Source organism: Daldinia vernicosa (assembly GCF_022497035.1).
Source record: "Daldinia vernicosa strain CBS 139.73 unplaced genomic scaffold F5Y00scaffold_26, whole genome shotgun sequence".
NCBI lineage: Eukaryota > Fungi > Ascomycota > Sordariomycetes > Xylariales > Hypoxylaceae > Daldinia > Daldinia vernicosa.
In genome coordinates, this window is record NW_025953942.1 from 141,917 (window position 1) to 168,198 (window position 26,282).

Here is a 26,282-nt window from a genome sequence, read left to right on the forward strand (position 1 = left end):
TACGCCGTGGTTTAATAGTGTCGTATGAGGCAGCTAATAAACCTGGGATATCACGGCGGGGAATTCGATGTCTGTCCAACTAGAAATTCTTCATGATACGTAGGTAAGAAAGGAGATATCCTTGATACTCGTATTGTGATTAACCAGAACAGAGCAGTGCTAACCTCCTCAAGAATGAATGCTATGCTACAGCAACACCTTTGCTTATTCATCCACCCGTATGCCATTTGCAGCAGGTGAATGCAATATAAACCTAGGAATCCATAAATAGTAATTCGGTGGTAGCCGATTCGGAATCCGTAGGGCTAAGAGTGTCGTTTATGCCCACTTCCCCTTCTTCGAACAGGATGTCGGCGCCAGCGCTATAAGATTCCTCGAAAGATCCCTCCGAGTCTGGTTGATTTACCTCCCACGGGGGAGCAGGGATACAATGTTCGTGCACTTCTTTTGAACTAGGTATGACGCAATCTTTTGGTGCGTGGTCCGCGAATATACAGTGTTTTATGTGGCTTGATCCGAGAAAGCACTCGTCATCTGTACAATGTCGGTGGCTTGGGCGCGGGTTGAAACACGTAGGGAGAAGATCAGCGTATTTGCAATCGCAAGCATAGGGGCGCTGCTAGATATGTCAATATCCTCACACATGCTACTCGAGTCGTGGGGGACCTACGGTCTTAGCGTCTACTATTGAAAAATATCTAGGTTTGGTATAAAGAGAATCGTCGTCGTCTGAGCTATCCGAGAAACCTTGAGAGCTGCAGTCGGAATTAGAGGATCGAGGAATCTCAAGATCCTCTTCTATAATTTCTCCCAGTGTAAGTCGGCCATAGTCATGTCTATATGGGGAAGCAAATACGCGGTACGCATTTAGAAGGGGTTCTGAAGGCCTAGAGTTTGTTCGGATAGCTGTGTGTTGAATATCGAATATATTCCTTTTTTGATCGTCGCCAATCTCCTTGTAACTATCGAGTTTATCCGGATCGACGAGAACTAATCTAGCCTCTCTAGGTTTCCCTAATTGCTGCATGATAGCCAGCACCTGTGTCGTTTTGAATATTTTCCGTGGGGCTCCGATGGCCGTATATAAGCTGCCATCAGGAGCCTCCAGGCAGGGAATCCAGCAAACATCTGTAATGGAAACGCTAGAAGCTTCAAATGCTGTCAAGTTGGCAACATGGATCTTATTCTTTCCGCATTCGTGGCCATGTACTGTTACCCAGAGGGGGAAGTAACCGGTTCTCTGCTGATCCGTTGAGATGAACACGCCGTGTGCCTCTACCTGATACTCGTCTTCCAAGATATCGTCATTCAGTTCAGAGACGTTACTGATTATTCTAGGTTCATTTATATTGACGCCTTCTAGGGGACGGACGATTAATGCTGGTGCGTAAGTGTCGAGGTTAGGAATAGGAGACTGGACGACGATATTTTGATGGGCCCAACGATAGTTCCGGACTCGTATGTGATAAATAGCCATGGTAAATGTGATTTCTTGTTAGGATAATCTCATATAAAATTGGTAGACTTCTCAGTCTTTATACCCAGGGCGTATGTGAAGCGTAGCCAATACCACCATTCGGACGTATTTAGTATATATGTATCCCTAGTGTAAGTGTGCCTTACACACCCTAGAACGAGACATGGGGTTAAGGGTAAGACATATAATAAGCAACTACTCGGAACGGGTATCGTTGAGACGCATGACGAACACCTATACAGCCTTGACACGACTTCAAAGGCAGACGGACTTGTGTTACGCCGTCTAAACCGATGTTTGGTAACCGTTCCGCAGAACAAGTACCTGCTATGGAGAAACACTGATTAAGAGCTAGGCGGGTATAGGTATACTGCGTGATACCAAGGCCGCGAACGCCACCTATAGCTGAACAAATACCTAACTCCAGACACAGTGCGTTTTGCTATGCGCAATTGCTGGTACCGAAGATGAGCTAACGTGTGTGAACGTGTGTGGCTTGCTTATTAGAGTAGGATCCCACTTCAGTACGTGAATATTTGATGCATATCACCAATCAGCGAGTTGTCAGGGACATAGGTACTATCGAGTTTCGACGTGCGGGAGGAGCGGAAATATATAAGATTGGTTCTTGGTGTTGAGACCCAAGTATGAGTTGAGTACCAAGACCTTTCCTCTACCGGCTTTAATTACTTGGCACGGTTAGTCGTCCTTCCCTGGCGGTTGTTTGGTATCTTCTTTTTGTTCTTTCCTCCCCAAAACTTTTGCTACCCATTCTTCGATTTCTCGTTCGGCCTCTTCGTCAGTTTGGCCGCCAGAGGGTCCAACATGTCCCCTCGCCCTAGCCCTTAAATCATCGACGCTCGAGACATCGAAGGCCCACGATAGGCCACCTGTCATCATAATGCCGAATCCTAGGACATTGAGCGTGGCGAGATTTAGAGCCTCGAGGGCTATTAACGAGCCATCGGATTGTATCTTGTTAACTTGTTGATGACTCTGGTGATAGAATTTAGGAATTGTCGCCAAGTGTTTTCTAACCACCGCTCGTCTTGTTATTATAGTAGAGAGTGTAAAAAAGCCTGCGCCGGCGAAGAATAGGCCTAGTTGCTTGAGTGAGCGTTGCGATAGTATCGGCGATCGAGGCCGGGGATATGGTATCGTATTCTGTGAGGGTTCGAGAGGCTGGGAAGGCTGAGAAGGTTCAGCAGGTGGTTGAGCCGGCGTAGTAGAAGCCGGCGAAGGATCGCTATCTTTCGCCATTGTCATAGTAGTTCCGAATGACCACATTGGGGTTTATGCGTTTTATATCGAAGTTTTGTATGCGGCAGAAAAGAATGAGAAACCGAACTATGTAACTAGACGCAAAGAAAGGATCAACGTATCAAGACATCAACTTTTCTACATTAAAGAGTGACAGTCCTGCGTTTCACAACGGTTCTAATGAGCCTTGAAAATCAAGATCGAAAGAAGATGGAGGGATTTGATGTCGTGTGTACAGGGAAATAAATGTGTATCTAAAATCTAAAAGAGCCCAGAATTTGCAAAAGCGAATTCCCCAACTCGAATCTGGGGTAAGTGGGGAGAGTACATTCGATACATTCGATAGTAGCATAAGCCTTATTAATTGGGTACCTAAAATTAACGCTATCTACAAACTCGGCTAGGTACACTTTTCAGTTACCAAAATATAAAACTTGGGTAGCTTCTATTTCAACTTCGCGCAAACATACCAACACAAAACAACTGAATATGGGTTCATATAATGTTTATCAATTTTTAAACTAGTTCACCTAGTAGATCTATAATACGAGTCCTATAAGGAGTATTAATATGATCTTTATAATTATAGATTATTTCCATTCATTAACCACAACATTCTAACCTCTCTTCAAGTTTCTTTTCTTTCTTCACCACGTATTAGCACTAACCTCCATCTATCATCGTGCAGAGAACTAACCATGTTTAGAAGGACTGGACTCTTGGATGTCTCACTAAAGCCGAGCCGCATCATTGTATATGCCATGCAAGCTAGGCTTAGCCCACCTACTAAGATGACAGGTCAATTTCTGGACGACGTGTCGATGTTGACTCCTTCGGCCTTCGGAGCTCTCGGTGAATCGAGAATGAACTGAACTATCCATTCTTTACTCGTTAGGCTCTCGTAGCATTCACGCCACATATCCAAATATGTCGGAAGTACTAGCCCCAAGAGCCGCACCACGAAGACGAGACAAGGCCGAATGCTTTCCAGCTTGAAGTAGAGCCAAAGCTCGGTCGGCGACGATTGACTCTTAGCATTTTCTATCGGGAACACTTCAGACCAATGAATTGGATGCTTATTGTCGTATTCCACCAAGTCCACCATCCGATTTAGCGCTATATCCAAGTGAGCTAGGGGTTTTCGAAGCATCGAAACTGTCCCATGCGGTACTCCCGGATCTTCAACAGCGGCGTGGGCAGCGACAACCCTATTTACGAATCGTCGGTATAGCTTCTTTCGCCCGTCTCTCAGCCTGGATTGCTCGACCTCTGCGAGTAATTCTTCGTAAAACTGAGCGACGCGGTTAGAAGGTTCCACTCCGGCAAGAGGAAACCAAACAGGTCCTTTTCGAAGGTGGAATCTTGCTATATGGTGTGGAGGCTGTTCACCGTCCAGACATTTTCGAGCAGTAGTGACCCAGTCACAGTATACTGCGAATCTACTCATCGTTTAGCTTGAGTGATGATTGTATAACGCCAAGAACAGTCCATATAATATAGCCTCTTGAAGATCACGTTATGTCGCAGCAGGGAAAGTTACGATACTCTTAGGCACAAGGCAGAGATAGAGATGTATAAATCATGTATGTTTGTGTATGTAAGGACACCACCGGTTCTCCGACAACCCGAAGAATCGTCAGCGGACGCCATCATACATATTCTCGCATTCAGCTCGTGGGGAAGAGGGAAAAGCAAAACAGTCGACGCAAAAATCAGGTGAGAATAACGTTGTGGCGTATTGATTAGTTCCCAGTGCTAATGTCACTGTCGCCCGTGGTTCTCGTGTAAGCAAGCCTCGGACCGATATTATCGTCACTAGCATCTGCAACTCGACAGATCTGTGCTTCTTTTGCTACGCTTCCGGAGAAGAGTGGCCGGAAATAGGGCGGTAAGAATATCATATGCTGGATATCAAACGATACCCTTTTTGATAGGCTGTTGCTTTTATGGCCCGTGAAGCAAACTAACTTAGGTACAGAGGGAAATGATAGAAGAAAGTAAACGCTGTGTGATACAGTCCGACGTATATGTACCCATCCATGTAAGTGCTTACGGCAGTTCGCCTACCCGCATAGGGTCGAGCACACGTGAGCTCCTGCGGTATGGACATACCTCTAAGGTAAGCAAAGTAGTACTTCGTACATCTAAAATTTGCCCAAATTACCTAGGATAAATCTATATCAATTCCAAAATTCAGCTACGAAGTATAAAGAGGTAAAAGGTACATTAAGCATATCTACATACCTGGTATAAGGTGGGGTCACTCGGGTTAAGTACCTCATAAGGTGCAAGCCTAGCTGATTGGCCTATCAATCAGATCGATCTGCATAAAATACGGGAAGCTTTTACTAGTATGCGATTAGACTCCGAGGTTCCAACCCATCGGATTTAATTTCCACTTATTCGAATTTACATACCTTAGGTACGTTCACTTCCATTACATACACCTACCTAATCTTATAAATACCAATATTCAAAGAGCTCTATTACCGTCCAATATCCGAGACATCAAAAAGCTAAAAGCTAAAAATAATAGTTTAAGTACGTAGTATCATGGGAAAAGATAAGTCGGTCAAGAAGAATCAATCTTCAAATCCTCCCGCAACAGTTGCGGCCCGATCACCAAGTTGGCCACCATTTAAGCCGCCGCTACCTGTTGTGCAACTTTACCCAGAAGCCCCTGTCGAGGGATTGGAGGACAAGATTATCCTACTGCGAAACTTCTGGCCAAAGAGCCTTTGTCGAGACTATGTCAATTTTCTCAAGACGCTACCCTTGACGACTACCCCTGGCCGCCCAAAGCGTGGCGAGGCAGTAAGGGTGAACGATAGGTTCCAAGTTGACGACAACCGCTTCGCTGAGAAACTATGGCTTGAAACAGGATTGAAGGATATCTTGCTGGACGAGTCTTATAAACATCTATGGTTAATAACCACTTCAATAACGAATACCACTGATGAATACAGCTAACGAATACTTATAGGGGTGGCGATGCGGTAGGCTTAAATCCCAACATCCGAGTATATCGATACTCCAAAGGGCAATATTTTGATTGCCACTGTACGTACCTTTACCTTTCACATTTCCTGTCTTGGATTCTTATATACAGCCACGTTCGTCAAGTGACTGCAGACTTATGCAAAGAACGGTTATTTGGTCCGAGGAGTGCCATCCTTTCTGCAGCAAACTCCCTGCGTTTCCCTTTCCGAATAGCAAGGGTTTGTATCCGAATCCTCGGCATCTAGGATTGTGTCTTTTTGCATGTGAGAATTATCTTTACTAATCTGTAATTACAGACGATGACTCAAATTTAGTGACTCTACAACACCCTGACGAGTCATCTAGCACCATCAACACCAAAACAACTTGGACGCTATTGTTGTATCTGACTTCGGCGGCTGAAGGCTGTACTGGTGGAGAAACCGTTTTCTATCCTCGAGACCGCAAATCACCAAAAGAAGAAATTGCCATTGCCCCTGAAACAGGGTTGCTTCTACTTCATAAACATGGCGATGACTGTTTGCTAGTATGTTAAACGGTATGTTTCTTGTTGCGGAAAGGCTAACCCCGTTTAAAGCACGAAGGTCGAGAAGTAACAGCAGGAGAAAAGTGGATAATTCGCACTGATCTTTGCGTAAAAAAGTGATTCGTTGGAGCTTGCGCGCTTGGAGATACCTAGTGCAAGAGGTCCCTCTCACTCATGGCGTTGACAAGTCCTAAATCACTTTCTTGGTTAGGTAGGTAAGCAAGTATCTCTTAATGTATACAAGCATTATCACCTAACAGTACCACCCCCTTCTCCATAAGAAACGCTGATATCGTATTCGTCTCACATATGTAAGTGGACTAACTCGAACATCAGCCAAGCAAGAAATCAGCTGGCTATTTGAAGCTATCTTCACCCAAGAGAATTAAAATAACTAGCCTTGTTCTCGAGCCAGATCCGAACACCCCTAAGCAGATACGATCCAGGTCAGCAAACCGTGCTTTTCAATAGTTTAGCGGGTATGCATCTCCACCATTTCATACTTCCCGAACCTCAACCAAAGTTGGTATCTATCGATGGAGTACTGGGCTGCTTCTATGTATAGCCACGTTTCCGTACCAGTTCGTACCGGGTACTACATAGGGAACATCTCTGCCATATTGTGTCAAGATATAATATATAATGAAGCCACCTATATACGCCACTTAACCAGCCATGTCTGAAGTATGTAGCAAGGCTCGTCCAATAAACCCCGGCTATCCACCGGATAGCCACAGCTTTACGTACCATCATCGCTTACCGCTCTACGCTAGAACAGCTCCACCTCAGTAATGGACTAGGTTAAACATGTTTCAGCGATGGCCTCGGGTTCCCTTTCCCGACACCTACGTGACGACCGATCGGCCCATATTCTATCCCACTTCGGAACGCCATAGTCGTTTGCTGTGGAATGTTCTACAGTACCGGCCTCCTGTGTTACGAACGTCTCGTAGAGCTATGAGACAAGATCCCACCGAATTCCAGGTAACGCGGGCCATGATCCGCAGTATATGTATTTGTTGCTACTGTTTTTTATTCTCATAGAATTCCATGTTTCTATGTATGTGCGCCACCCCAGGCCCGAATTTCACCGCCTGAAACACTCTTGCGCTTACGCACTAGTCAAGCCTTCATAGTCAAGCCTTCAAGCAAACATCCAGTTCTTCTAGTGTCTTCCTCCTAGGTATCTCCCTGAGAAATAACTACAGAAACATGTTTCGACCCCAGGTTGCCTCGTAGGCGGATTGTATGAGGTATATTAAAGTCAATTAATATGCTCAACCTACCGTACATACCTTTGCTATTGCTAGCTTCATTCGTGACCACCTAGTACAGATGCCCCTATGCGGAAGTAACAGTACATACATAAAATTGAACCCTATATGTCATCTTTTAGCTAAAAATTATATCTCAAGATGCCCCCCTACCCTTCCCTAATTCAAGGACACTACTTAGGTGAAAGAGGCGTCAAGAGTAGCGCGGAGAAGAGTTACAGAGACCAGAGGGCTACCCATTTGCCTGACAGGGTTATGAAGAAAATAGATAGTTCATAATAGACTATGGGTGCTTTAAATTTACAACTTACAAGGCACCTTGAAGCTAGCCTCGTGTACCTAATTCCTTCCACTAACCTCTTACCAATCACCCAAAGTTACCTAGATCGTCCTACTTATCCAGGACGAAGTCCGGTATTTTAATGATGCTATCACCAAAGCAACTTTAATGGTAAACTAGGTAGACCAGGTATTCATCATCCGGCAAAAGTTTCTCTAATAAATATAATATAACTACGGGGAAAGATGAAACATGGAGGGAGACGATACTACGGACATAAATAACCGACTCAGGGCAGGTCAACCACCTAGACCAACGGTATGTATCTAACAAGTTAGCCCCCTTAGACTTCATGTTAGACTATCATCTCTCCAGCATATAAACATCTACCTTCTGGACAGGTTCATATATAGACAACCTTTCAGAGCCCTCCAAAAGGGTAGAACCCAATATCGAACCGAGAAGACTCCAGCCCCTTTCCAAAAAGCCTGGGTGCTATATCACCCACCGAGTCCTACAGTCCAGAGAACCTCATCACAATGTCCCAGCGTTTAGTTTTCTTCGAGAGCCTGGATAATCCCACTCTACTCATCCAACCCTAGATACCAAGGTATGAGGTAGGTACCTAGGTATGAATACCTACATATAGGCTCCTCTAAATGCTGCGAAGCATATGGTACATATATCGGGCACTGTATGTAGTCTACAGGAGGCAGATTTCAGGACAAAACAAGCGGTGAGCTGGAACAAGGATGATGACTTCGGCAAAGATGGAACAAAGGGGCGTAACATACCGTTTACATGTCGTGCGTTGAGCACCATCATGCGGAGGATTGCACTATCTGCAAGTTAATGCTAGACTGATTTGTTCTACTATCACTGGCTGGCATAAGAGGTACGTAAGAGAAAAGACTCTTCGAACACGGTAAATTTACGCAACCTTCCTAGCCATTCCCCGTTGGTATGATACGATAGGGACGATATTAGGGGGTATGGAGGCGAGACTACGATTAGAGGCAAGGCATAGAGGCAAGGCATATAGCCAAGCATACCAACGAGAAACACAAAAATACTAGCATGCACAATCTAGAAGATCAGATACATAACTGCCTAACGTAAAGGCGGGATCAGGGGTCAATTAATTCTCATTATCATTGACCTAGGTAAACCACGAATCTTACTCGTTTGGTAAGATTGAATCGGATATGCCAGACTCCAGTTCCCATGCGTTGCGAAAAAGTCAACCCTCTGCCAGATCCCGTTTTGTTGTTTTACCGAAAGAAGACCATTTAGTGGCCGGCAAGAGCGTGGGCTCGGCGGCGGTCACGCTCCTCTGCAATGGTGAGCTTGACACCCTTGCCCTTGGGCAGAGAGATCCAGGGCTTCTCAGAGCCAATAACGAAGACGTTGTTCTCACGGGTGGCGAAGGTGTTGTCAATGGCATCCTTGATGTGGACGATGTTGAAACCTCCATCGTGGCGCTCACGGTGGGTGATGACACCGACACGACCCATGTTGCGACCACCAGTGGCCATGGCAATAGCACCGGTGTCGAACTTGATGAAGTCCTCAATCTTGCCGGTGGAGAGGTTGATCTTGACTGTGTCGTTGACCTTGATCAAAGGGTCGGGGTAGCGGATGCTGCAAAAAAAAAAGAGACATGTTAGCATGCGCGGAGGAAGAGGGGACATACCAGCCATTAGTTCGAAGCTCGATCTTATCACAAGATGGGAAAAGGTGGTTCAACCAAAGCTTGATCCAACGGCTGAATGATGTCTGACAGAACTCACGTTCTCGCATCGTGCGTGACCAAGAATGGGATTCCGCCCCTGCCAAGTTGCACTCGCTTGACCTTTCCGAGCTTGTACTCGGCCTCCTCGGACTGGATTCGGTGGATGGTGTATCGGCCCTTGGTGTCGTAGATGAGGCGGAAGTGCTCGCCAGTCTTCTCGAGGGTGATGACGTCCATGAAGCCGGCGGGGTAGGTGTTGTCGGTGCGGACCTTGCCGTCAACCTTGACCAGGCGCTGCATGAGGATGGCCTTGACCTCGCGGTAGTTCAAGGCATACTTCAAACGGTTGCGGATGAAGATGATGAGGGGCATGCAGTCGCGCTGCTTGTGAGGACCGGCCGACGGCTTAGGGGCGTAGACACCCGAAAGCTTGTCGAGAAGCCAGTGGGAGGGGGCGCTCAGGCGCTTCTGGTGCTTCTTACTGCAGGTTGAAGTATAATTAGTACATGTCGTGTAGAATTTGTAAAATTTCAGCGGTGGGAAATTCGACGCGGAAATGCGCGTTTCGAGAGTTGCGAGAACTTCTTAAGCAGACGCATCGTTCCCTCCCCCAAATACGGTTGAAGTAAATACGAGATCTAGAGATAATATACTTACGGTCCACGGGCCATTTTGACTGTTCAACGATGGGTAATTGGAGTTATCGTGAAGTGGCAGATTGGTGTGGAGGGTTGTCAATTGCGACTTGAGAAAAGTTGAATTGGATGTGCCTAGTTCCAAATTTTTGCGGGAAGCGAGAAAAGGCAGGTTTGTGCCCTAGTGTGATGTGGGGCCATTTACATATGTACATATGTACTATGTACATAGGTGTTGGGGGTTAGTGGTCTGTGCACGGGAGCTGCAGAAATCTCTTGGCACTTGTTTTACAAGATCTACTCAGAGGTACGTACCTCCATCGTCGATTCTAGACCACCAAGTCATCTGAGATCTGAGCGCTTTTCTAACATACATATACTACCAACACTGATATAGCATCTCAAGGGGATTGGCCCAGTACGTATAAACCAGAATTGCGGAGGAAATAGAGGTACATATCCACTAAGACACTCGGTATTGGCATGCTCTCATAGAATGCATATTGATCACCATAAATTAATCCTCATACATCAGAATGTATATATATCTGAGCCTAGGTTATAGTACGCCCATAAAGCCTTGTTATAATAGTTGAAACGCTTTAAAGGGCGTTGTTCTATTCAGAATTACAAGCCCTGTTTAATATCGTGCACGTCCGAAAAACGAACATTATTTCAGGGGGTGAACTGTACATAGGTAGTAAACGACCAGAAGCTCTCAAACTCTCCCTTCGTCTTATTGCAAATATAGGATCGGTCAATACAAATTTGTCAATAAATTTAGAGTTGTTTTGCTGTGACTATAAAAGTCATCAGTCATTGTCATAAACCCATTCCTTCTATCCCTCATCCCACGACATATATTGTATTCGTCCCATTCGCACCTTAACCAGTGATACAGCCGTATCGTATGTTCTGTAACGACAGGACCTTTATGCTCAATCAAGCATAAAATCAGGTACATCTTCCTGCGTAATTTCGACACCATTCCGGGCCGAATTTTGGCAATATCGACTTAAAACCCATCCTTCATACCTCGGGCTACCTTGTAGTTTATCCTCCCGTCTCTAGGTAGAATGCTAGTCTTAGCCATATGTGCCTATCGTCACAATTTCTTAGTTCCCTTTCAAAGGGATTCACTACTCTGTGTTCTAATGCCTCCTTCGACATAACTGGGTCATTTCATCCTGGACCACGTCTCTCCGAAGGCGGCTCACTTGTAACCTGCGTGTCATCGAGGAGGAGGCGTGATATATCCATTTCTCCCATACTACCGGACCCAAATCCGGGTCCTGAGCCTTCATTCCAGTAAAGGTTAGGGTGAGGTTGTTGGGACGAATCTCCCGTTTCAATAAGACTGGAAGGTAACGGCCACTTTGGCATATCTTCCTTCGAGTTGGTTCGGTTAAGTTGGGGTTCGAGCAAAGCCGACTTGGAAACGTGTAGTGAATTATCGATTGCCATATTGACAGAAGGCTCTAACAGGTTGTTGCCTCGTCCCGGCTGCCCAGGCTCTCTAACTTGCATGGCTGTCTTTTCTGTACCTGCGAACTTTTCGGGGTATTTATTTCGCAACCGATCTCGTAGGTCGGTTGGCTGCCTACTAGATAGGTTAAACCTTGGATCCCTCTGGATCTTGGTCCACTGCGGCCCATATAGCTCGAATCCTTCCAATATCTCTCTATCATCCTGCTCAGAAAATGGACGCCGCTCTCTCCGATGTGACTTTTTAAATGGTCCCTTAATACCTAACTCTACTAAATCTTCCATTTTCTTGCGATGGGCCCTGCTCTTTCGTTGCCTCTGGGGTGTGGGATCAGAATCGTTCTGGGCAGATTGCGTCTGCTCGACTTCAATCTCTTCTTCCGTTTCGTTCAGAATATTCTCGGACATGAGACCCTTCGTCGGCTTCCCCTTGGCTTTCACGCTGGGCTGCTTCTCTCGGGATATGTCGCCCCTAGCCGACGGGCTTGCTCGGAGCTCCTCCGGACAGCAAGTCCGAAACCTGTCTTTTAGATCACCCGCAGTCCGGTCGTTGAATCTGTAATCAGGGTCTTCTAAGATGTCTGTCCATCTTCCAACACCATGCTTGCTCACGCCAAGCAATAAGTGATTGGTCTCTTCTTCTGACCATTTTCGTCGCGGCTTAGCAGCCCGTCGCTTGACTTTCCCCGTGGGCGTCCGTTCGGGTTCGGGCGGAGGGCTGGGATTCGTCTTTTCCTCAGCCGGTTCTGATGTTTCGGGCGGTTTAGTAATACTGAGAGCTTGCGGAGGCTCGGAATGCGGACGATTATCGAACGATCCGGAAGAAATTGGCGGGAAAAGAGAAGCATCGGATGGTGGCTCGAGCAATCCTACTATGATTGGTGGAAACATATGCTGTTGAGTTGCCGCTTTCTGTTTCTTGAGCGGCTGCGGTAGCTGCACGAAGTCTTCCTTTACTGGTCGTCTCTTCTTCCCGAGGTCTTCGGTGATATCTGGCGTGTCATCTAGTATCATTCGCAAATCCTGGGACGATATATGACTTAGTAATGCTCGATCCGATGGTTGACTAATGTCGGCCCTCAAGGAGGCATTCGTAACGGAAGCCTCGTCTACGACCGAATGCAGCGAGGGCATAGACTGCGAAGCTAATTGACCTAGATTTGTGTCCGGGATTTCGGATCTCTGACTAGCATCGGGCCCGATTGGATGGAGACGGCCGGACGCCTTGGGTAGAGGAAGGACTTTGATGGGCGGGAGCTCAGCATGGTGAGGCCGTGGTGTAGCAGTTGATTCGTTCAGCAGATGAATGAGTCGCGGCTCGATAGTAGCCATCGTGGGTCGATGGGAATTGGCAAGAGAAGGGCATTGGGAGAGGGAAAAAAGGGTCTCGGACGGACTCTTTGTTTGCACGGAGGAGAGTGGAGGTGGGAGGCGAGCGAGGGCGAGAAGTGAAAGTGAAAGTGGAAGTGAAAGTAGAAGTAGAAGTAGAAGTGGGATAGGCGATAAGGGGAATGAAGAACAGTCGAGACTCTTAAGAGACCAGGGAAAATAGTGAGGACACTACTGTTTGATCTGTCTGAGTGAGAAATAACCACGAGAATTCAACACAGTGTGTATGATACTGTCTGTCTGTCTGTCTCTGTCTATCTTTGGTAAATAGATGCGAAAAGGGTAAGAAGGCTTTAGATTATGGTACGAGAAAAGAAACAGGGAGAAAAAAAAAGATTAAAAAAAAGGTTGTGTAGACGATCAATCACCGATAAAAGAATCAAATAGATCCTAGGATCCTCATATCCTCGTTGCCCCCTTTTATTTCTTTACTTTGAGGGGAGGGAATAATAATAATAGTAATAATAATTAAGAAAGAGAGAGAGAAAAAGGAAAACTTCTTCCTATCATTGATAGGACCAAAAGTATGGCTGCAGGTGCTAGGAAATGGGAGAAAAAAGGTATTAGTGCGGATTGGCCGCGTTTGCGTTTGCGTTATTCTTTTCAGTCTTCTCTAACTGCTGCTTCTTCACGTGAAGAAACAAGAAACAACCATAGGAACCATTGATCCATTGACCATTGACCATTGACCATTGACCATTGATCCCTCCTTAATGTAGAGTGACCAGTGACCAGTGACCAGTAACCTACCTACCTTTATGTACTAAAACCAATGCAGCAATTTATTGAACCGATTAGGTTTATGGATGATGATAGTTGCCTTCGGGGTGCCGGAACCATTTTGGGGGTCAATGGCCTGCAAAGTAAAAAAAACTCTCTCAAAGTTATTTATGAAAAGAGTGGAAAGGAAAAAAAAAAAAAAAAAAAAAAAAGGTGAGAGAAATGAGGAGGGATGTTTTGGTTACACTAGAGATAACCAAAGCAGAGAAATTCAAATTAATCATCATCCTCCTTTCTCGGCTGGGTAAAATGCCAAGCATTTCTCATATCTGCAGTTGCGAATGAAACTTTCTGATGCATTTCTTCTTTCCTTGCGGTCCGCGGACCTTGCCTCTTGCTACCCTTTGATCCTTTAAAGTTTTCGTACCTGTATCATGACCCAATCGGGACAATCCCGCCTCTATCCTGCCGCTATCCTAGCAGCTCCTTCCCCTATTCTGACACCGCGCTCCACGCCGGTTCGGTTCGGTACTTTTACGTACCTTGACTGCTTGACACCATAATCCATAATCCACCATAATCCACCATAATCGTTCGACTTACTCATCATACCCAACCCGCATCCTTATTGTTTCAACTTCATCATCTTTTTTTTTGTTTTTCCTTCTAGAAGGAAGCGTTCCTGCAAGATCAATTCTTGTTTACTAAATCTTATATTGGTCTTACTTCACAAGTCTAATATAAGTCTATCAAGTCTAACAGCCAAACGCTTATCGCATGGTTACGGCTTGACCCGCTACTAGGTATACGTGGACTCTCTTATACACAAGCAGACGGATCACTTACACCCAATACTCTATCCGTTACCCGCCACAATATATCTGGTTGGGGGTTAGGTAGATATTAATATCAACTATCTACTGCAAGTTTATAATATAAAGGGTACTTGGGATTATGGCCTCGCAACTACCGGCGTTCCCCCGCACTATCTTCACTATCGTAGAGCCTATCTCTCTGTAAGCTATGATATCTTGATTAACACGTATATATTTACTACCTAACTAACGTCACTCGTTAGTATTGGTGGCTTTCTCGGGCCCTTCTTAGACCCCGAATGGTTTATAGCCTCACAGATTGGCGCCGCAGATGGCAGTAATCTCGCCCCGCGAGACGATAATGCGCGCCTGATTGCCCTCCAGTTAGGAAACACATACGGGCTCCTATTCCTTCTTGGTGTAGCTGTACTATATACTACTACCGAGCTTAAGGTTGTTCGTAACTATCTTATTTCTCTATGGTTCGTTTCCCCGGCTCTTTTTCATGTTTCATATTACGGGATATAGTAGATATAGTTTTATCTTGAGTAATGAGTGGCATCCTTGTCCCTACCAGTCTTACGCCCATCATACGGCAGGGTAGCAAACACTCCATAAGCTTCCCATATAGCACATCCTACTTTGATACTAACCTTCTCACGTCATAGGATCGCGGATATAAGTCACGTCGGCGTTACGTGCTGGCTCCTTGGATACGATAGGACGTTGGATGTCGGTTCGTGGAACGCCGTGACTTGGGGTAACGTCGGGTTTACTGTAAGTTATACTCCCATTCTTCTATCCCCCAAAATACCTACTCACAACGAGCCTACGGGGATATGCTCGAACTACAACTAACACTGATCTAATAAAAGACCTTCCTATGCTTAACCCGTACAGCCTACCTTCTCGGGCTCTTTGGTTCAGACCGCAAAGCCGTCACGATATCCAAAAAGGCTACTTGAGTTAGGCACTTAGGTAACTACCACTCTTAATAATAAGTAACACTACAAGGCTACCTTTGCTCGATTCATACCTATGAAAGACGAAGAGCCCCTAGTGACTAGAAATTTTCAATGGACCGGAGAATTTGACCGTAACCCCCTGAAAGCCGAGACGGCCCGCCTACCTGCAACTTAGTTGCTCATCTGTCCATATTTCCTCCCTGTCTACAATACCTGAAAACTGTTTCCGTAACTGCAAAAGCCATAATGCTATCCCATGCCGAAATGTTCGACCTAAATAGGTAGTAGTCGCCCTAATTCTTATGCGAGAAGGGATTGTTTAGTGTTGAGACAGTTATACTGTCTTTAGTTTTCGCGCGGTCGCTTCGCTCCGTGGGGGTTCTGCCACTCGGATTGCTGCTGGTTGCCGCTGAAGAAGGCCGGGTTGAAATGTGCCGGCTGCTGGAAGCCCATTAAAGGCATGCCCATTCCACCCATTCCGCCCATCATACCGTTGTTCATGCCGGCGTTCATACCAGGATTCATTCCACCTCCACCTCGGCCACCGCGCATACCACCACCACGCATTCCTCCCATAGCTCCTCCGGGCATCATTCCACCACGGAAGCCGAAGCCGCCGCCGCCGCCGCCACCGCCTCCCATGTTGTTAAAACCGAAGTTTCCTCCGCCCATGTTGTTATTGAATCCGCTAGGAACATTGTTGTGGAAGCCGCCTCCCATATTGCTTGAGAAGTTGCGGTTGAATCCTCCACGGGGCCCGGCGAAGTTACCACGTCCTCTAAAATTGCCGCGATCATTGTAACCTCCCACATTAGAACCTCCTCGGGTTTGCCCGTCCTTGTTGGCTCGGGCAGGCGCATCCTTTGGTAAAGTCTTGAATGGGTTGCTTGTATGCGACGTATATATGACCGTAACTTTCTTGCCACCTGGCTGAGTGGACGTGGCAGCAGCGTGCTCTACTTGGTGCTTAGAAGCGGTGGCGGCTTCTTTCGAGGCGAATTCGATATAGGCTTGACTATAAGGAGAATATTAGTAAAGGATCGCTAGCTCTACCGGATAGACATTACATACCCCTTGCTTTTACCATTAACTTTGTGTTCACTGAACGTAATATCCTTCAGTTCGTCCTCGCAGGAGGCTTGTCGAATCCAGCCGCGGATTTCGTCGTCCGTGGTCCACCATTGAAGTTCCGAGAGCAACAGGGCACTGGTAGCACCTGGATCGACAGGTCTGTTGCCGCCGGACACCTCCTTACGCTTGACGCCTTGCGGATATGACGTGGTGGGTGTCGCGCTACTACTTTGGGCATCCATGTTTTGTTGGTCGTTGTCGTAATCGTCGTTGTGTGCGTGTGTGGTAGATTCCGAATTAGAGCCGTTGGCAATAGTTATAGAAGAGTTGTTTTCATAAGCATGATTATTCGAATCATCGAGTCTAGAATCATCGGCATCCACATTGGTGTTGGAGTCATTCGCATCGTTCGCGTCACCATAGACGTCAATCTCGAAATCCTCGTCCGCCATATCGGAAAAAGGTGGTTGAAAGTTGACAAGGGTGTTGCAATATCAATGAGACTAAGAAGAAAGGTAGTTCTGAAGCTCTGATGTCTGTCAAGTGAGGATGTATTCAGAGTAGATACAAGTGCCTGTCGTCTTCCACTCCATATCATCAGTCAACCAGAAATACATGTTTGGATCCTCGGCCGGATAAGAGAAGAAACAAAACAAATAAGAGGAAAAGAGATTTCTCACGGTATCAAATACGTACACTTATCAGCCTTTGTGATAGATATTTCCTATGAGCTTAGCTCCTCAAGCAGGTTATCCTCCTTGCACGACGATAGGGCCCTGGATAAATGGAAATAATTAAAGACGAAGCTCTGTGCTTGCAGTCTTTAGGCAGCCTTCCTCGAAATAAGCGCGTGCGCAAGGTTCCTTATTCCCAAATGTCTGAAACTGTGGTGTGACTGCAGAAATGATGGTTGTTTGTGTAGAGTAGAGTACAAGCAGCGTGATATCTGAAGTCTGAAGTCTGAATTCTGAAGTAGAAAAAGATGTAGAGCGGTTCCCCAAGTTTTCCTATGAATTGCTCGATATTATGGAAGTATTAGTAGAAAACGCATCCCCCCGAAAAATGTCCTGTGACCCGGTAATTGAACGGTCCGGGGATAATTAATGCCCTTTTTGATCTCAATAGTCAAACGTGGGCAAAAAAAAAAAAGAAAGAATAAATAAATAAATAAAATGACCTAAGGAGTCAAGAGAGTCAAAAGTTAAGAGGGAGGAGGGAAAGGAGTTGGCAACGCGTCGTAAGCGGCTTGGGCAAGGTACTACTTAGAGATACACATAGTCGGGTAATAGAGGGAATGAGTCAGTCGGCCACACTACACCTGGCAATGTTGACGGGGTTACGGTTACGTGGTTGATGGGATGAAGCAAAGATTGATGTGTGCTTGCCGTTGTTGTTGAACTTGAAAGTTTGACTGTGTTTCTGACAGGAAACGGTTTTAGATGGACTCGACAACTAAAAACCGCCGACAAGCGACAAGCGGCAAGCGACAAGGGGAGTTCAAGCCCGAAGGTCTAACGCTAAATCGGTAGAGCGGGCTGAGCTTTGGGGGGTGGTGGGTGGTGGGTGACCCACTATTCAGATGCTTAAATGAGGCTGCGAGTACTGTACCTAGGCTGTGGGCAAGCTGGCAAGCACCGGTATTGGCCCGCTTAGCGTTCAACGTCCTTTGGCTTGCTTACCTAAACCTGAGGTAGCATTACATTACCTAAAAAAGTGTATCTGTTAGGTACATGTACAGCTTTCAATGTTTTGCTGGCCAGGCCAGATTGCAGCTAGCGCATTTGGAGATAACGTACCTGAACATTTACTAGGAAATCTGGCCGTTAGTATCCATCACCACATCACTTGCACCTTCAATTACTTCCCGCTCCTTTCCTTAGCAAGCCAACAATTCAACTTTTTCCCTTTCGACAAGACACTTCTTTCTTGCCTTTCTACGAATTCATCTACCTCAATCGCAACTTTACCATCATCTCCACCATCCACCCACCCACAATGTCCGACATTCAAGATATCCTCGAAATTCCCAGGGACTTCGTCAAGGACGGCACGCAATTCCTGACGCGATGCACTAAGCGTATGTCTATCTATCCCTCGCTCCATGACCCCCCATATATAGCCCGTGCTATGTCTGTGGAGCTCGATAACCGCAAGCCGAATAGACGGATACAAGGAACGAGCGGAGCAAAGCACAGCGAAGACATAAAATAAGAACGAGTATACTAACAATTATACTTCACAGCCGACAAGCGCGAGTTCATCCAGATCAGCAAGGCCGTCGGTGTTGGTTTCCTAGTCATGGGCGCAATTGGCTACTTGATAAAACTAAGTATGGCCTCACTTCCGTATGCGAAATGCGAAGAGTCGTTTACTAATATTCTACCCGTAGTTCACATCCCCGTCAACAACATCCTAGTCGGAGCCGCATAAACGATTCAAGAGAGATGGATTTCGAGGCGCGGAGTTGGGTTGGCTAAGGTGCACGAAAACAGGACAGATGTATAGTGAAGACCGGGACGAAGAAAGACTTCCATAATACTATACTACATGTCGGTATTAGTGTGGCATTATACGATATATGATTGATCATCGCGGTCGAGATCGAGGAAAAGCTATAGGTATTGCTCGATTATTCCATCACAAAGGGAGAGGCAAGCTTGAGGTCATAAAAAGCGCTCCTGTATTTGCTCTACCTGCGTTGGCATCTCTCTAGACCATTGTATAAAATTGCTTTTCAGTGCTTCATGAAAATGAGCGAAGTTGTAGAAAATTAGCCAGTGCGCCTTGATACGTATTATGCCCCCTAAATCCCATATGTGCCTTGAAAACTCAAACGCCTCGTCCAAAGGGTCCATAACTTACTGTCTAATAAAATAATAAAATGAAACAGCCAAACAAAGAGCATAATGGCCAAAAAAGCAGAGAGGATATGTCGCTCGAAAAAAAAAAACCCCTCCCCCATTCCTAATCCGTACCATTCGTCTCAAGTTCGTTAGGCGAAGATATCTAAGATATTTTCATCTCCTTGAAAATCGTCCTCTTCATCAGTGTCCTCTTCATCAGAATATCCTTCAGAGCGACGGCCCGAGCTTAGCGGCCTCAATTTCTCGTCATAGCGTGTACCCATACGTGGTTCAGCCTCATCCGCCGAGGACTCGTTATATGAGTGCAACGTGACCGTACCCAGGGCATTATCCCAGCCGTTCAGTGACGATGCTATTTCTCAAAGTTAGCTGCCCACCTTACTACACCAACCTAACAATCCCTAAAATGGGGGACGGAAACGCGTATAAACTTAGACTTACCAGCAATAAAAGGAGCAGTGGGATGCCAGCTCGCATCCCTAACGACTGTCGACCAACCTTGAGATCTATACCCGCCGTAGGACCTGCGCTCGGCACCGGTCTGAGGCGATGCTTGTGTGGACTTCCGAACGTCGATAACAGCGGCAATGGTAGCATCCATATTGTATATGTAGACCTTACCATCGTGGCTACCTGTGTATACATAACGCGAATCGGTGCTACCGGGTGGCGAGAAGTGGCAGCGGATTAGGGTGCGCAGTACCTCGTGGCCGCGGAAGGTTACCAACGAGTTGTCATTTGGATGTGGGAACCAGTCGGCATCGTCGAACCGGCCCCAGCGGTAGTCGAATTCGCTGTATCGTGTGTGTTGCCGCGGGTTTAGCTCTTCGAACCGCGCTGTCGTGTACATCATCTTCAGATCCCAAAGCTTCATGCTCTGGTCCTTGCCATTACTTAGTAGGTATCGGCCGTCGTTTTTACTATCCAGATACGTTAAACCCTGAATATGGCCGACAAACGCGCCGGCCTCTCGTCCATCTCCCATGCTCCGCCGGTCCCAGACTTTAATCGTCGCATCGTCACTACCTGAGTATAAGATGTGAGGTGAAGATTTATCCGCAAAACACACCGCGTTAACGTCATCATCATGGCCCTCTATCGTATGCAACACCTGACGCGACTCGATATCGTATACGACGATAGAACTTGCGTTCGTTCCAGCTACTAGCTCCCGTCCATCGCCAGAGAACCGGATCGAAAAGATACCAAACCCGCCACGCCAGCCTGCCCTCCCATTTTCTGATAAATTCAACATGTATGGATCACCCGTGTCGTTCGGATCAGTCGGTGCTAAGCAGACATTACTCTGGATAGAAGTGTATGCTAGCCACTTGTTGTCCGGACTTAGAGATGCATCCGTCAAGGTCCAAGAACCGAACGTAAACGGCACCGTCTTGTAATGTCGCCAGCTATACGGGTTAGAAGTGTCGTACATCCGAACCTTCATGTCTTTAACGCAAGCGAAGTAAAAGTTGCCATCATCTGAGAATTGACCCGAATAAACATTATCGGGATAATTAATAATCATTTCGGCATCCGAGCTAGGAATCATAGACTGTGCCATCATGCTTTGGTTGATCTGGCGAGACCTCCTACTTCCTATGCCAAGCTCACGATCAAGTATCCGACGGGCTATTTGTTTCTTTGAGCTAATAGAAGATTGAATCTCACTCGCACCGAACGTGCCGGAGTCCATCAGACTTCTCCCCTCCTGGCTCGGAACTTTAGGGAATCTATCCGGGTCGAGTTCGCGCCGCCGTCTCCGGTACTCGAAGCTGATTTCATTGTCGTCGTCGTCTTCGCCTTCGCCAAATACCAAGTGACCGAGGTTTGATCTTCGGAGGAAATCCAGGACTTGTCGTTGCGACAGTAAGCCAGTACGGCGGCCTATTTGTATGGCAGCTGTTAGATCACAACTGATCGATTTCTAGCAACATGGGACGCACTACTTATTAAGTTGATTAGGCGCTGTTGTATAGCTACCCTTTCAGCGTCGGCCGCATATGAACCTTCTCCATCGTCTCCTACCTCTATTACCAACTCGACGTTCCCCATTTCGGCATCTGGAGGTGTATTTATTAGTTAGCTGTAGAGCTTCTGACTTGTTCGGGAGTCTCGCATACCATGAAACTCATCCTCATCCTCGAATACGTCGTGTGCCATGTCATCTTGATCTAGCATATCCTCTTCCTCATCTTCATCTTCCTCATCTTCCTCGTATTCGGGATCATGCTCGTCGTCATCATTATCTTCGGCGTCGACGAAATACTCGGGGAAATGCGCCCCCAGATCTGAATCCGACGTCGACGTCGACCTTGAGCTACTCATCGTGTCTAGACTGGAAGTGTTGTGGGTGCACAAGTGGATTGTGTTGTTGGTATCTCTCCGGTATCCCTCCGATTGCTGGATTGTTGGTGGGACGCTAGATGGTGGAGGGATCAAAAAGAAGGAAGAGCTTTAAGCCAGCAGAAAATTACCTAACCTATACATATGAACCTAAATTACGAAATTGATAGGTTGGTCTTGCCAGAATAGGTCCTGGGGGAAGGTACCTAAAACTTATATGACGACACATACCGAAGTTCCGTAAGCTATGGCGGGGTGTCGGGGTGTTCCTTATCATCGGCTTTTACCCCGGATTTAAGAATGATTGCAGCCGGTCACATCTCCGTCCGGCGCACCAGATCGTTTTCCAAATGACGAGCTTAGAATATAATAATTAATAATTAATACCTATAGCACAGATGATGAGATAATACACGTATTAAATAAAACGGATAGGAATTAATACATTAGTTAAAACATATTATCCCAATTAACTGACTCAAATATAGGTTAAATTTTAGTAACTATTGTACAATACCTAACAGAAGAGCCGAATGATGAAAAGAAATCCGTCAACTATAACGGATAGAAATAGAAAAATGGCATAACTATCGGTAACAAGTTAAAAACATATGTTGTTCGCTGTATATCGTCGATTCTATACTGTGGTTACCTATATCATGTTACCTCTTATTAATCTATTGGTTTCGCAAATTTTTGTATAAGTATCGGAGTTGGGAAGCACAAAATTCTTCCATCTTTTTCTGCTGTCAGTTAGGCATCCACCACCGTCAACTCAATGTTTGCTAAAGCTGTTATGACAACTATGCTTTCCATATACAGTCATGGCAGGCAGGGCCAGTTATAGTTATAGTTTCCTTCATAATCGCGTTCTTATTATCTACATTCTTTACGAACTCGTCTATTTGAATTCCTTTTCGTAACCTACCTAACCTAGGTACATAACCATGGGATCCCACGAAGAGCTCCTCTCTTGGGCTATAGAGAAAGGCGTTAAGCTTAATGCCATCGAGCCTAAACGTATCCCCGATAGGGGTATCGGTATAGTGGCAACTCGAGCGATTAAGGTCCGTTATAGTCTATTCCACTGTGCTGGGGGTTGTTCTTGTGTAAAAGCTCCGTTAAGAATACCAACTAACATAGTCCATAGCCCGAAGAGATCGTCCTTGATGTTCCTACATCTTGCATCCGTAGCATAGACACGGTTCACAAGCCCATCATCCGCCATCTCCCAAAGGCCATCTCTATCCATGGCCTTCTAGCTGCTGATCTGGCTCTGGATGGATCTTCCAAGTACGCTATCTGGAACGCAGTGTGTCCGACCCCCGAAGACTTCGCTGGCATGCCGCTAGTTTGGCCAGAGGGACTCCGTGCTTTACTACCCCCAGCGGCACGAGACCTGCTGTTGAAGCAAGAAGCTAAACTCAAGCTCGACTGGGCTACCGTCTCGGCAGCATTCCCCGAGCAGCTAGACGAAGCGAGGTACAGGTATGCGTGGATGTTGGTCAATACACGAACCTTTTATTATATCAATACCAAGCTGAAGAAGAGACCCAAAGACGACCACATGTGCCTACAACCCGTTGCGGACCTGTTCAATCACACGGACGACGGGGGTTGTAACGTAGCGTTTGATGATGAGGGGTTCTCTATTAAGGCCACACGCGCATATGCTCAGGGAGATGAGGTCAAGATTTGCTATGGCAGACATAGTGGAGATTTCCTACTTGTCGAATACGGGTTCGTCATGGATGAGAATCGATGGGACGAGATTTTACTCGACGAAGTGCTGCTCTCGAGACTAAGCGAACGACAAAAGGAAAGGTTAGAAGAAGTCGGATTTCTAGGGAAATATATCTTGGACCGGGAGACTGTATGCCATAGGACACAGGTCGCGGCAAGGTTGCTATGCTGTGGAGTTAGGGAATGGAAGAGGTTCGTGGATGGGATCGACGACGGGGAGCGTAGTCAGCAGAACGTAGATCGTTTGGTCTTGGAGCTGCTGAGGGAACAAAGAAATATTGCTGAAAAGAAGATATCCGAGGCGCAGTCACTAGATGTTGGCGAGCCGCAGCAAAAGGAGATTCTAATCAAGAGGTGGAAGCAGATCCAAGACCTGGTCGACACGAATATTGCGCGTCTTGAAGAGTAGAAGTCTACTAGTAACCATATTTGAATGAATAAACATTGATAGGCGTTCATGATCGTATATATAGAAATACATCGCAAGCCGCAAATAACTTGCGCCCGATTTTCGACCAGACGCCGTGTTATAATGCCTTTTGACCCCGGCCTTTCCCCCCTTTTTTTTATTCCAAGATTCCGTCTCAGTATCTTATAATACAACTGTGTCTCGTAAAACGTATAGGCGGTATCATTCAATTATTAGAACTAGACGATAGTCCGGACTCCTTCCTCAAGGCCTCTTTTCTCGCCTTTGCTTCTTCGGCTTCTGAGAAGTCTTGCCGCAACATCTCTTCCTTCCGCTTTCGTGCGGCTTCTTCCTGTACCACCCATACTGTCCACTATATTAGCACGCGCTTGTATAAATCCTATCTTCCCCATCTTCCCCTCGCAATATCGTCTGGACAGCTATGTTGCGCGGGGTAGATTCGACATTGGATTGGGACTGAAAGGATAATCGCACATACTCGGTTTATCTGATTTTGAATATTCCTTGAGCTGGGTCACGAAGTCGTCGAATTCCTTCTGCTTTTCGTACCGCCGCTCCAAGCTTTTCTTCTGCAGCTCCGGATTATACTTCTTGAAGAGTTCCTCGTCGGTCGGGTGCACCCACATGACGAACGCGGGGCCTCCTACGCAAACTGCGCCGCCGCTGTGGATTCGTATAGGTTAGTCATGCGGCGCTTACTTTTGACGCTTACTTTTGACATTGGTGAATGTATCGTTACTTGTTACTTGAGGTAGATCAGGTGGGTAAATGCATTAGAGCGCGCTTACTTACACAACAAGCATTTTAAGCCATGTCCCGAGCCTTCCTGGCCTAACTGCCATCTTGTGAGTTTCGCTGCTATTTGGTTAGGTTCGTGGCATATAGTAGGCGCGGGTAAAGTGTTGAAAAGGGCGCGCGCAAGTTAAAAGTGCTCTTTGCTTGGGTACGGGTTTAAAGGTAGTATAATGGTCGATGACGAAAGTTCATTGTTCAGGGTCCTCTCTTACATAATTTGATGTGGCTGGTGGGGCCTGGCTATCACAAATCCTCTCCTTGCCATTGGATCGCAACTTTAAGTATGATACGAAGTACATGATACTATTTTACATAAGTCTGAATATACGCCCATTCGTCTAATACATGGTAACCAGCGCGTATTTGCCGTATTATCTAGCAGCCTTTTATGTTTCTATGTAAACCGCCCAACCGCGGCTAAAGCACGTTGCTTTCCCATTCCAAAGCGCTCACCGGGTCGGATCCTCCCGCTGGCTTGATGTAATGCATATGAGCTGAAGTACATAGTACGTAAAAAGCAAACATGAAACAAACACAATTGATGAAATTAGAATAGGTATTAGCGAGGTATGGAATATATAGATGTAGGTAATAGACTGCTAATAGTATGGAAGTTAAACCCATCTCTGAAATATAAAAGCCATGTTTCAATTTTCGCATTTTAGAGCCTGTACACTAGCATTTGAGCGACTTCACCCGGTTCCCGGCATTGCGAGTGGCCAAGTTGGTTCATGCTAACAGGGGGCGGATGAGGCTGGCTTTACTTTTGTGAGGTATCCGATGGGATCATCAAGCCAATCAGGTGCTATTATGAGTTCAGCCCTAGTTGATTTTGATACTGTAACATTGCTTGGCATATGACGAAGATATGTCCGTACGCATGTATGTATGTGTACCTAGTTACACTATTACACTAGTAGAGTTATAGTGCTGGGTTTATTTTTATATTATTATGGCTCATGCAAATGCAGCCAAGTTCGATAAATATCTTTTAAAGTTGTATTGAATCAGCACTTTTATGTTGTGGGCGGTGACTGTTTGTGTTTGTTACTAATGGAAGCGCTGCGCGCTGTTGTGTACCCATCCTTCTTTTAATTATAGACAAACCATAAGAAGAGCAGAGCGAGATGGCTGACATTCTTGAAGCCGGCCGAAGTTAAAACACCTGCTGCATCCACTGACACTTGAAGGAGTACATACATAGGTACCTAGGTACCTACATCAATATGTACCTAATTACTTTAGTCTTAGGAAAAATAAAGGGATAGGAAGAGTAGATAATATATAAGGTATTTAGGTATTCTTAGGCCTCCGGATCCCCTTGTAATTGCAATGGGAGATGCATAGCTTTAATTAATCATTCAATGTTCTTATGGCTGTGCAAATAGTGTATGCAGGTACAATATTATGGCAAGATGTAGCTTTACCCAACAAAAGATGTACCCTTTTAGCGCGTGGACATCCCACTTGGACCC

General features: G+C 46.0%; 12 protein-coding genes across 12 annotated transcripts; 4 read left to right on the forward strand and 8 right to left on the reverse strand.

Moving 5' to 3' along the window:
• Nucleotides 1-140: 140 nt before the first annotated feature.
• Nucleotides 141-1,826, reverse strand: F5Y00DRAFT_85624 (uncharacterized protein). The gene is made up of 2 exons (XM_048014253.1): nucleotides 671-1,826; nucleotides 141-616 (listed from the first exon to the last, which is right to left on the reverse strand). Exons 1-2 carry the CDS (start codon nucleotides 1,475-1,477, stop codon nucleotides 254-256), a joined length of 1,170 nt encoding a protein of 389 aa, XP_047864347.1. The 5' UTR covers nucleotides 1,478-1,826; the 3' UTR covers nucleotides 141-253.
• Nucleotides 1,827-3,036, reverse strand: F5Y00DRAFT_85623 (uncharacterized protein). The gene has a single exon (XM_048014252.1). The coding sequence runs from the start codon at nucleotides 2,762-2,764 to the stop codon at nucleotides 2,177-2,179; it is 588 nt and encodes a 195-aa protein (XP_047864348.1). The 5' UTR covers nucleotides 2,765-3,036; the 3' UTR covers nucleotides 1,827-2,176.
• On the reverse strand, nucleotides 3,004-4,625 carry F5Y00DRAFT_238331 (uncharacterized protein). Its single transcript, XM_048007947.1, has 2 exons — nucleotides 4,508-4,625; nucleotides 3,004-4,453 (listed from the first exon to the last, which is right to left on the reverse strand). The coding sequence occupies exon 2, from the start codon at nucleotides 4,182-4,184 to the stop codon at nucleotides 3,537-3,539; it is 648 nt and encodes a 215-aa protein (XP_047864349.1). The 5' UTR covers nucleotides 4,185-4,453; nucleotides 4,508-4,625; the 3' UTR covers nucleotides 3,004-3,536.
• Nucleotides 4,626-5,177: 552 nt separating this feature from the next.
• On the forward strand, nucleotides 5,178-6,787 carry F5Y00DRAFT_85627 (uncharacterized protein). Its single transcript, XM_048014254.1, has 5 exons — nucleotides 5,178-5,661; nucleotides 5,721-5,797; nucleotides 6,034-6,263; nucleotides 6,315-6,478; nucleotides 6,600-6,787. Exons 1-4 carry the CDS (start codon nucleotides 5,291-5,293, stop codon nucleotides 6,381-6,383), a joined length of 747 nt encoding a protein of 248 aa, XP_047864350.1. The 5' UTR covers nucleotides 5,178-5,290; the 3' UTR covers nucleotides 6,384-6,478; nucleotides 6,600-6,787.
• A 2,133-nt stretch (nucleotides 6,788-8,920) lies between these two features.
• F5Y00DRAFT_238336 (ribosomal family S4e-domain-containing protein) lies at nucleotides 8,921-10,347 on the reverse strand. The gene is made up of 3 exons (XM_048007948.1): nucleotides 10,207-10,347; nucleotides 9,608-10,030; nucleotides 8,921-9,458 (listed from the first exon to the last, which is right to left on the reverse strand). The coding sequence occupies exons 1-3, from the start codon at nucleotides 10,218-10,220 to the stop codon at nucleotides 9,107-9,109; spliced, it is 789 nt and encodes a 262-aa protein (XP_047864351.1). The 5' UTR covers nucleotides 10,221-10,347; the 3' UTR covers nucleotides 8,921-9,106.
• Nucleotides 10,348-11,269: 922 nt separating this feature from the next.
• On the reverse strand, nucleotides 11,270-13,411 carry F5Y00DRAFT_85715 (uncharacterized protein). The gene has a single exon (XM_048014255.1). The coding sequence runs from the start codon at nucleotides 12,999-13,001 to the stop codon at nucleotides 11,367-11,369; it is 1,635 nt and encodes a 544-aa protein (XP_047864352.1). The 5' UTR covers nucleotides 13,002-13,411; the 3' UTR covers nucleotides 11,270-11,366.
• Nucleotides 13,412-14,732: 1,321 nt separating this feature from the next.
• F5Y00DRAFT_262518 (uncharacterized protein) lies at nucleotides 14,733-15,558 on the forward strand (the record flags this gene model as incomplete). The annotated part of the gene is made up of 4 exons (XM_048011391.1): nucleotides 14,733-14,794; nucleotides 14,857-15,075; nucleotides 15,262-15,370; nucleotides 15,469-15,558. 4 exons carry the CDS (start codon nucleotides 14,733-14,735, stop codon nucleotides 15,556-15,558), a joined length of 480 nt encoding a protein of 159 aa, XP_047864353.1.
• Nucleotides 15,559-15,903: 345 nt separating this feature from the next.
• F5Y00DRAFT_262519 (uncharacterized protein) lies at nucleotides 15,904-17,081 on the reverse strand (the record flags this gene model as incomplete). The annotated part of the gene is made up of 2 exons (XM_048011392.1): nucleotides 15,904-16,573; nucleotides 16,630-17,081. The coding sequence occupies 2 exons, from the start codon at nucleotides 17,079-17,081 to the stop codon at nucleotides 15,904-15,906; spliced, it is 1,122 nt and encodes a 373-aa protein (XP_047864354.1).
• Nucleotides 17,082-18,264: 1,183 nt separating this feature from the next.
• On the forward strand, nucleotides 18,265-19,379 carry F5Y00DRAFT_238343 (protein translocase SEC6). The gene is made up of 3 exons (XM_048007949.1): nucleotides 18,265-18,706; nucleotides 18,872-18,958; nucleotides 19,019-19,379. Exons 1-3 carry the CDS (start codon nucleotides 18,625-18,627, stop codon nucleotides 19,057-19,059), a joined length of 210 nt encoding a protein of 69 aa, XP_047864355.1. The 5' UTR covers nucleotides 18,265-18,624; the 3' UTR covers nucleotides 19,060-19,379.
• Nucleotides 19,380-22,052, reverse strand: F5Y00DRAFT_238344 (WD40 repeat-like protein). The gene is made up of 4 exons (XM_048007950.1): nucleotides 21,617-22,052; nucleotides 21,440-21,556; nucleotides 19,935-21,380; nucleotides 19,380-19,845 (listed from the first exon to the last, which is right to left on the reverse strand). The coding sequence occupies exons 1-4, from the start codon at nucleotides 21,819-21,821 to the stop codon at nucleotides 19,622-19,624; spliced, it is 1,992 nt and encodes a 663-aa protein (XP_047864356.1). The 5' UTR covers nucleotides 21,822-22,052; the 3' UTR covers nucleotides 19,380-19,621.
• A 216-nt stretch (nucleotides 22,053-22,268) lies between these two features.
• Nucleotides 22,269-24,008, forward strand: F5Y00DRAFT_238345 (SET domain-containing protein). The gene is made up of 2 exons (XM_048007951.1): nucleotides 22,269-22,906; nucleotides 22,990-24,008. The coding sequence occupies exons 1-2, from the start codon at nucleotides 22,787-22,789 to the stop codon at nucleotides 23,989-23,991; spliced, it is 1,122 nt and encodes a 373-aa protein (XP_047864357.1). The 5' UTR covers nucleotides 22,269-22,786; the 3' UTR covers nucleotides 23,992-24,008.
• A 96-nt stretch (nucleotides 24,009-24,104) lies between these two features.
• Nucleotides 24,105-25,164, reverse strand: F5Y00DRAFT_85813 (CBP4-domain-containing protein). Its single transcript, XM_048014256.1, has 4 exons — nucleotides 25,020-25,164; nucleotides 24,805-24,867; nucleotides 24,491-24,675; nucleotides 24,105-24,357 (listed from the first exon to the last, which is right to left on the reverse strand). The coding sequence occupies exons 1-4, from the start codon at nucleotides 25,070-25,072 to the stop codon at nucleotides 24,218-24,220; spliced, it is 441 nt and encodes a 146-aa protein (XP_047864358.1). The 5' UTR covers nucleotides 25,073-25,164; the 3' UTR covers nucleotides 24,105-24,217.
• Between the last annotated feature and the right edge of the window lie 1,118 nt (nucleotides 25,165-26,282).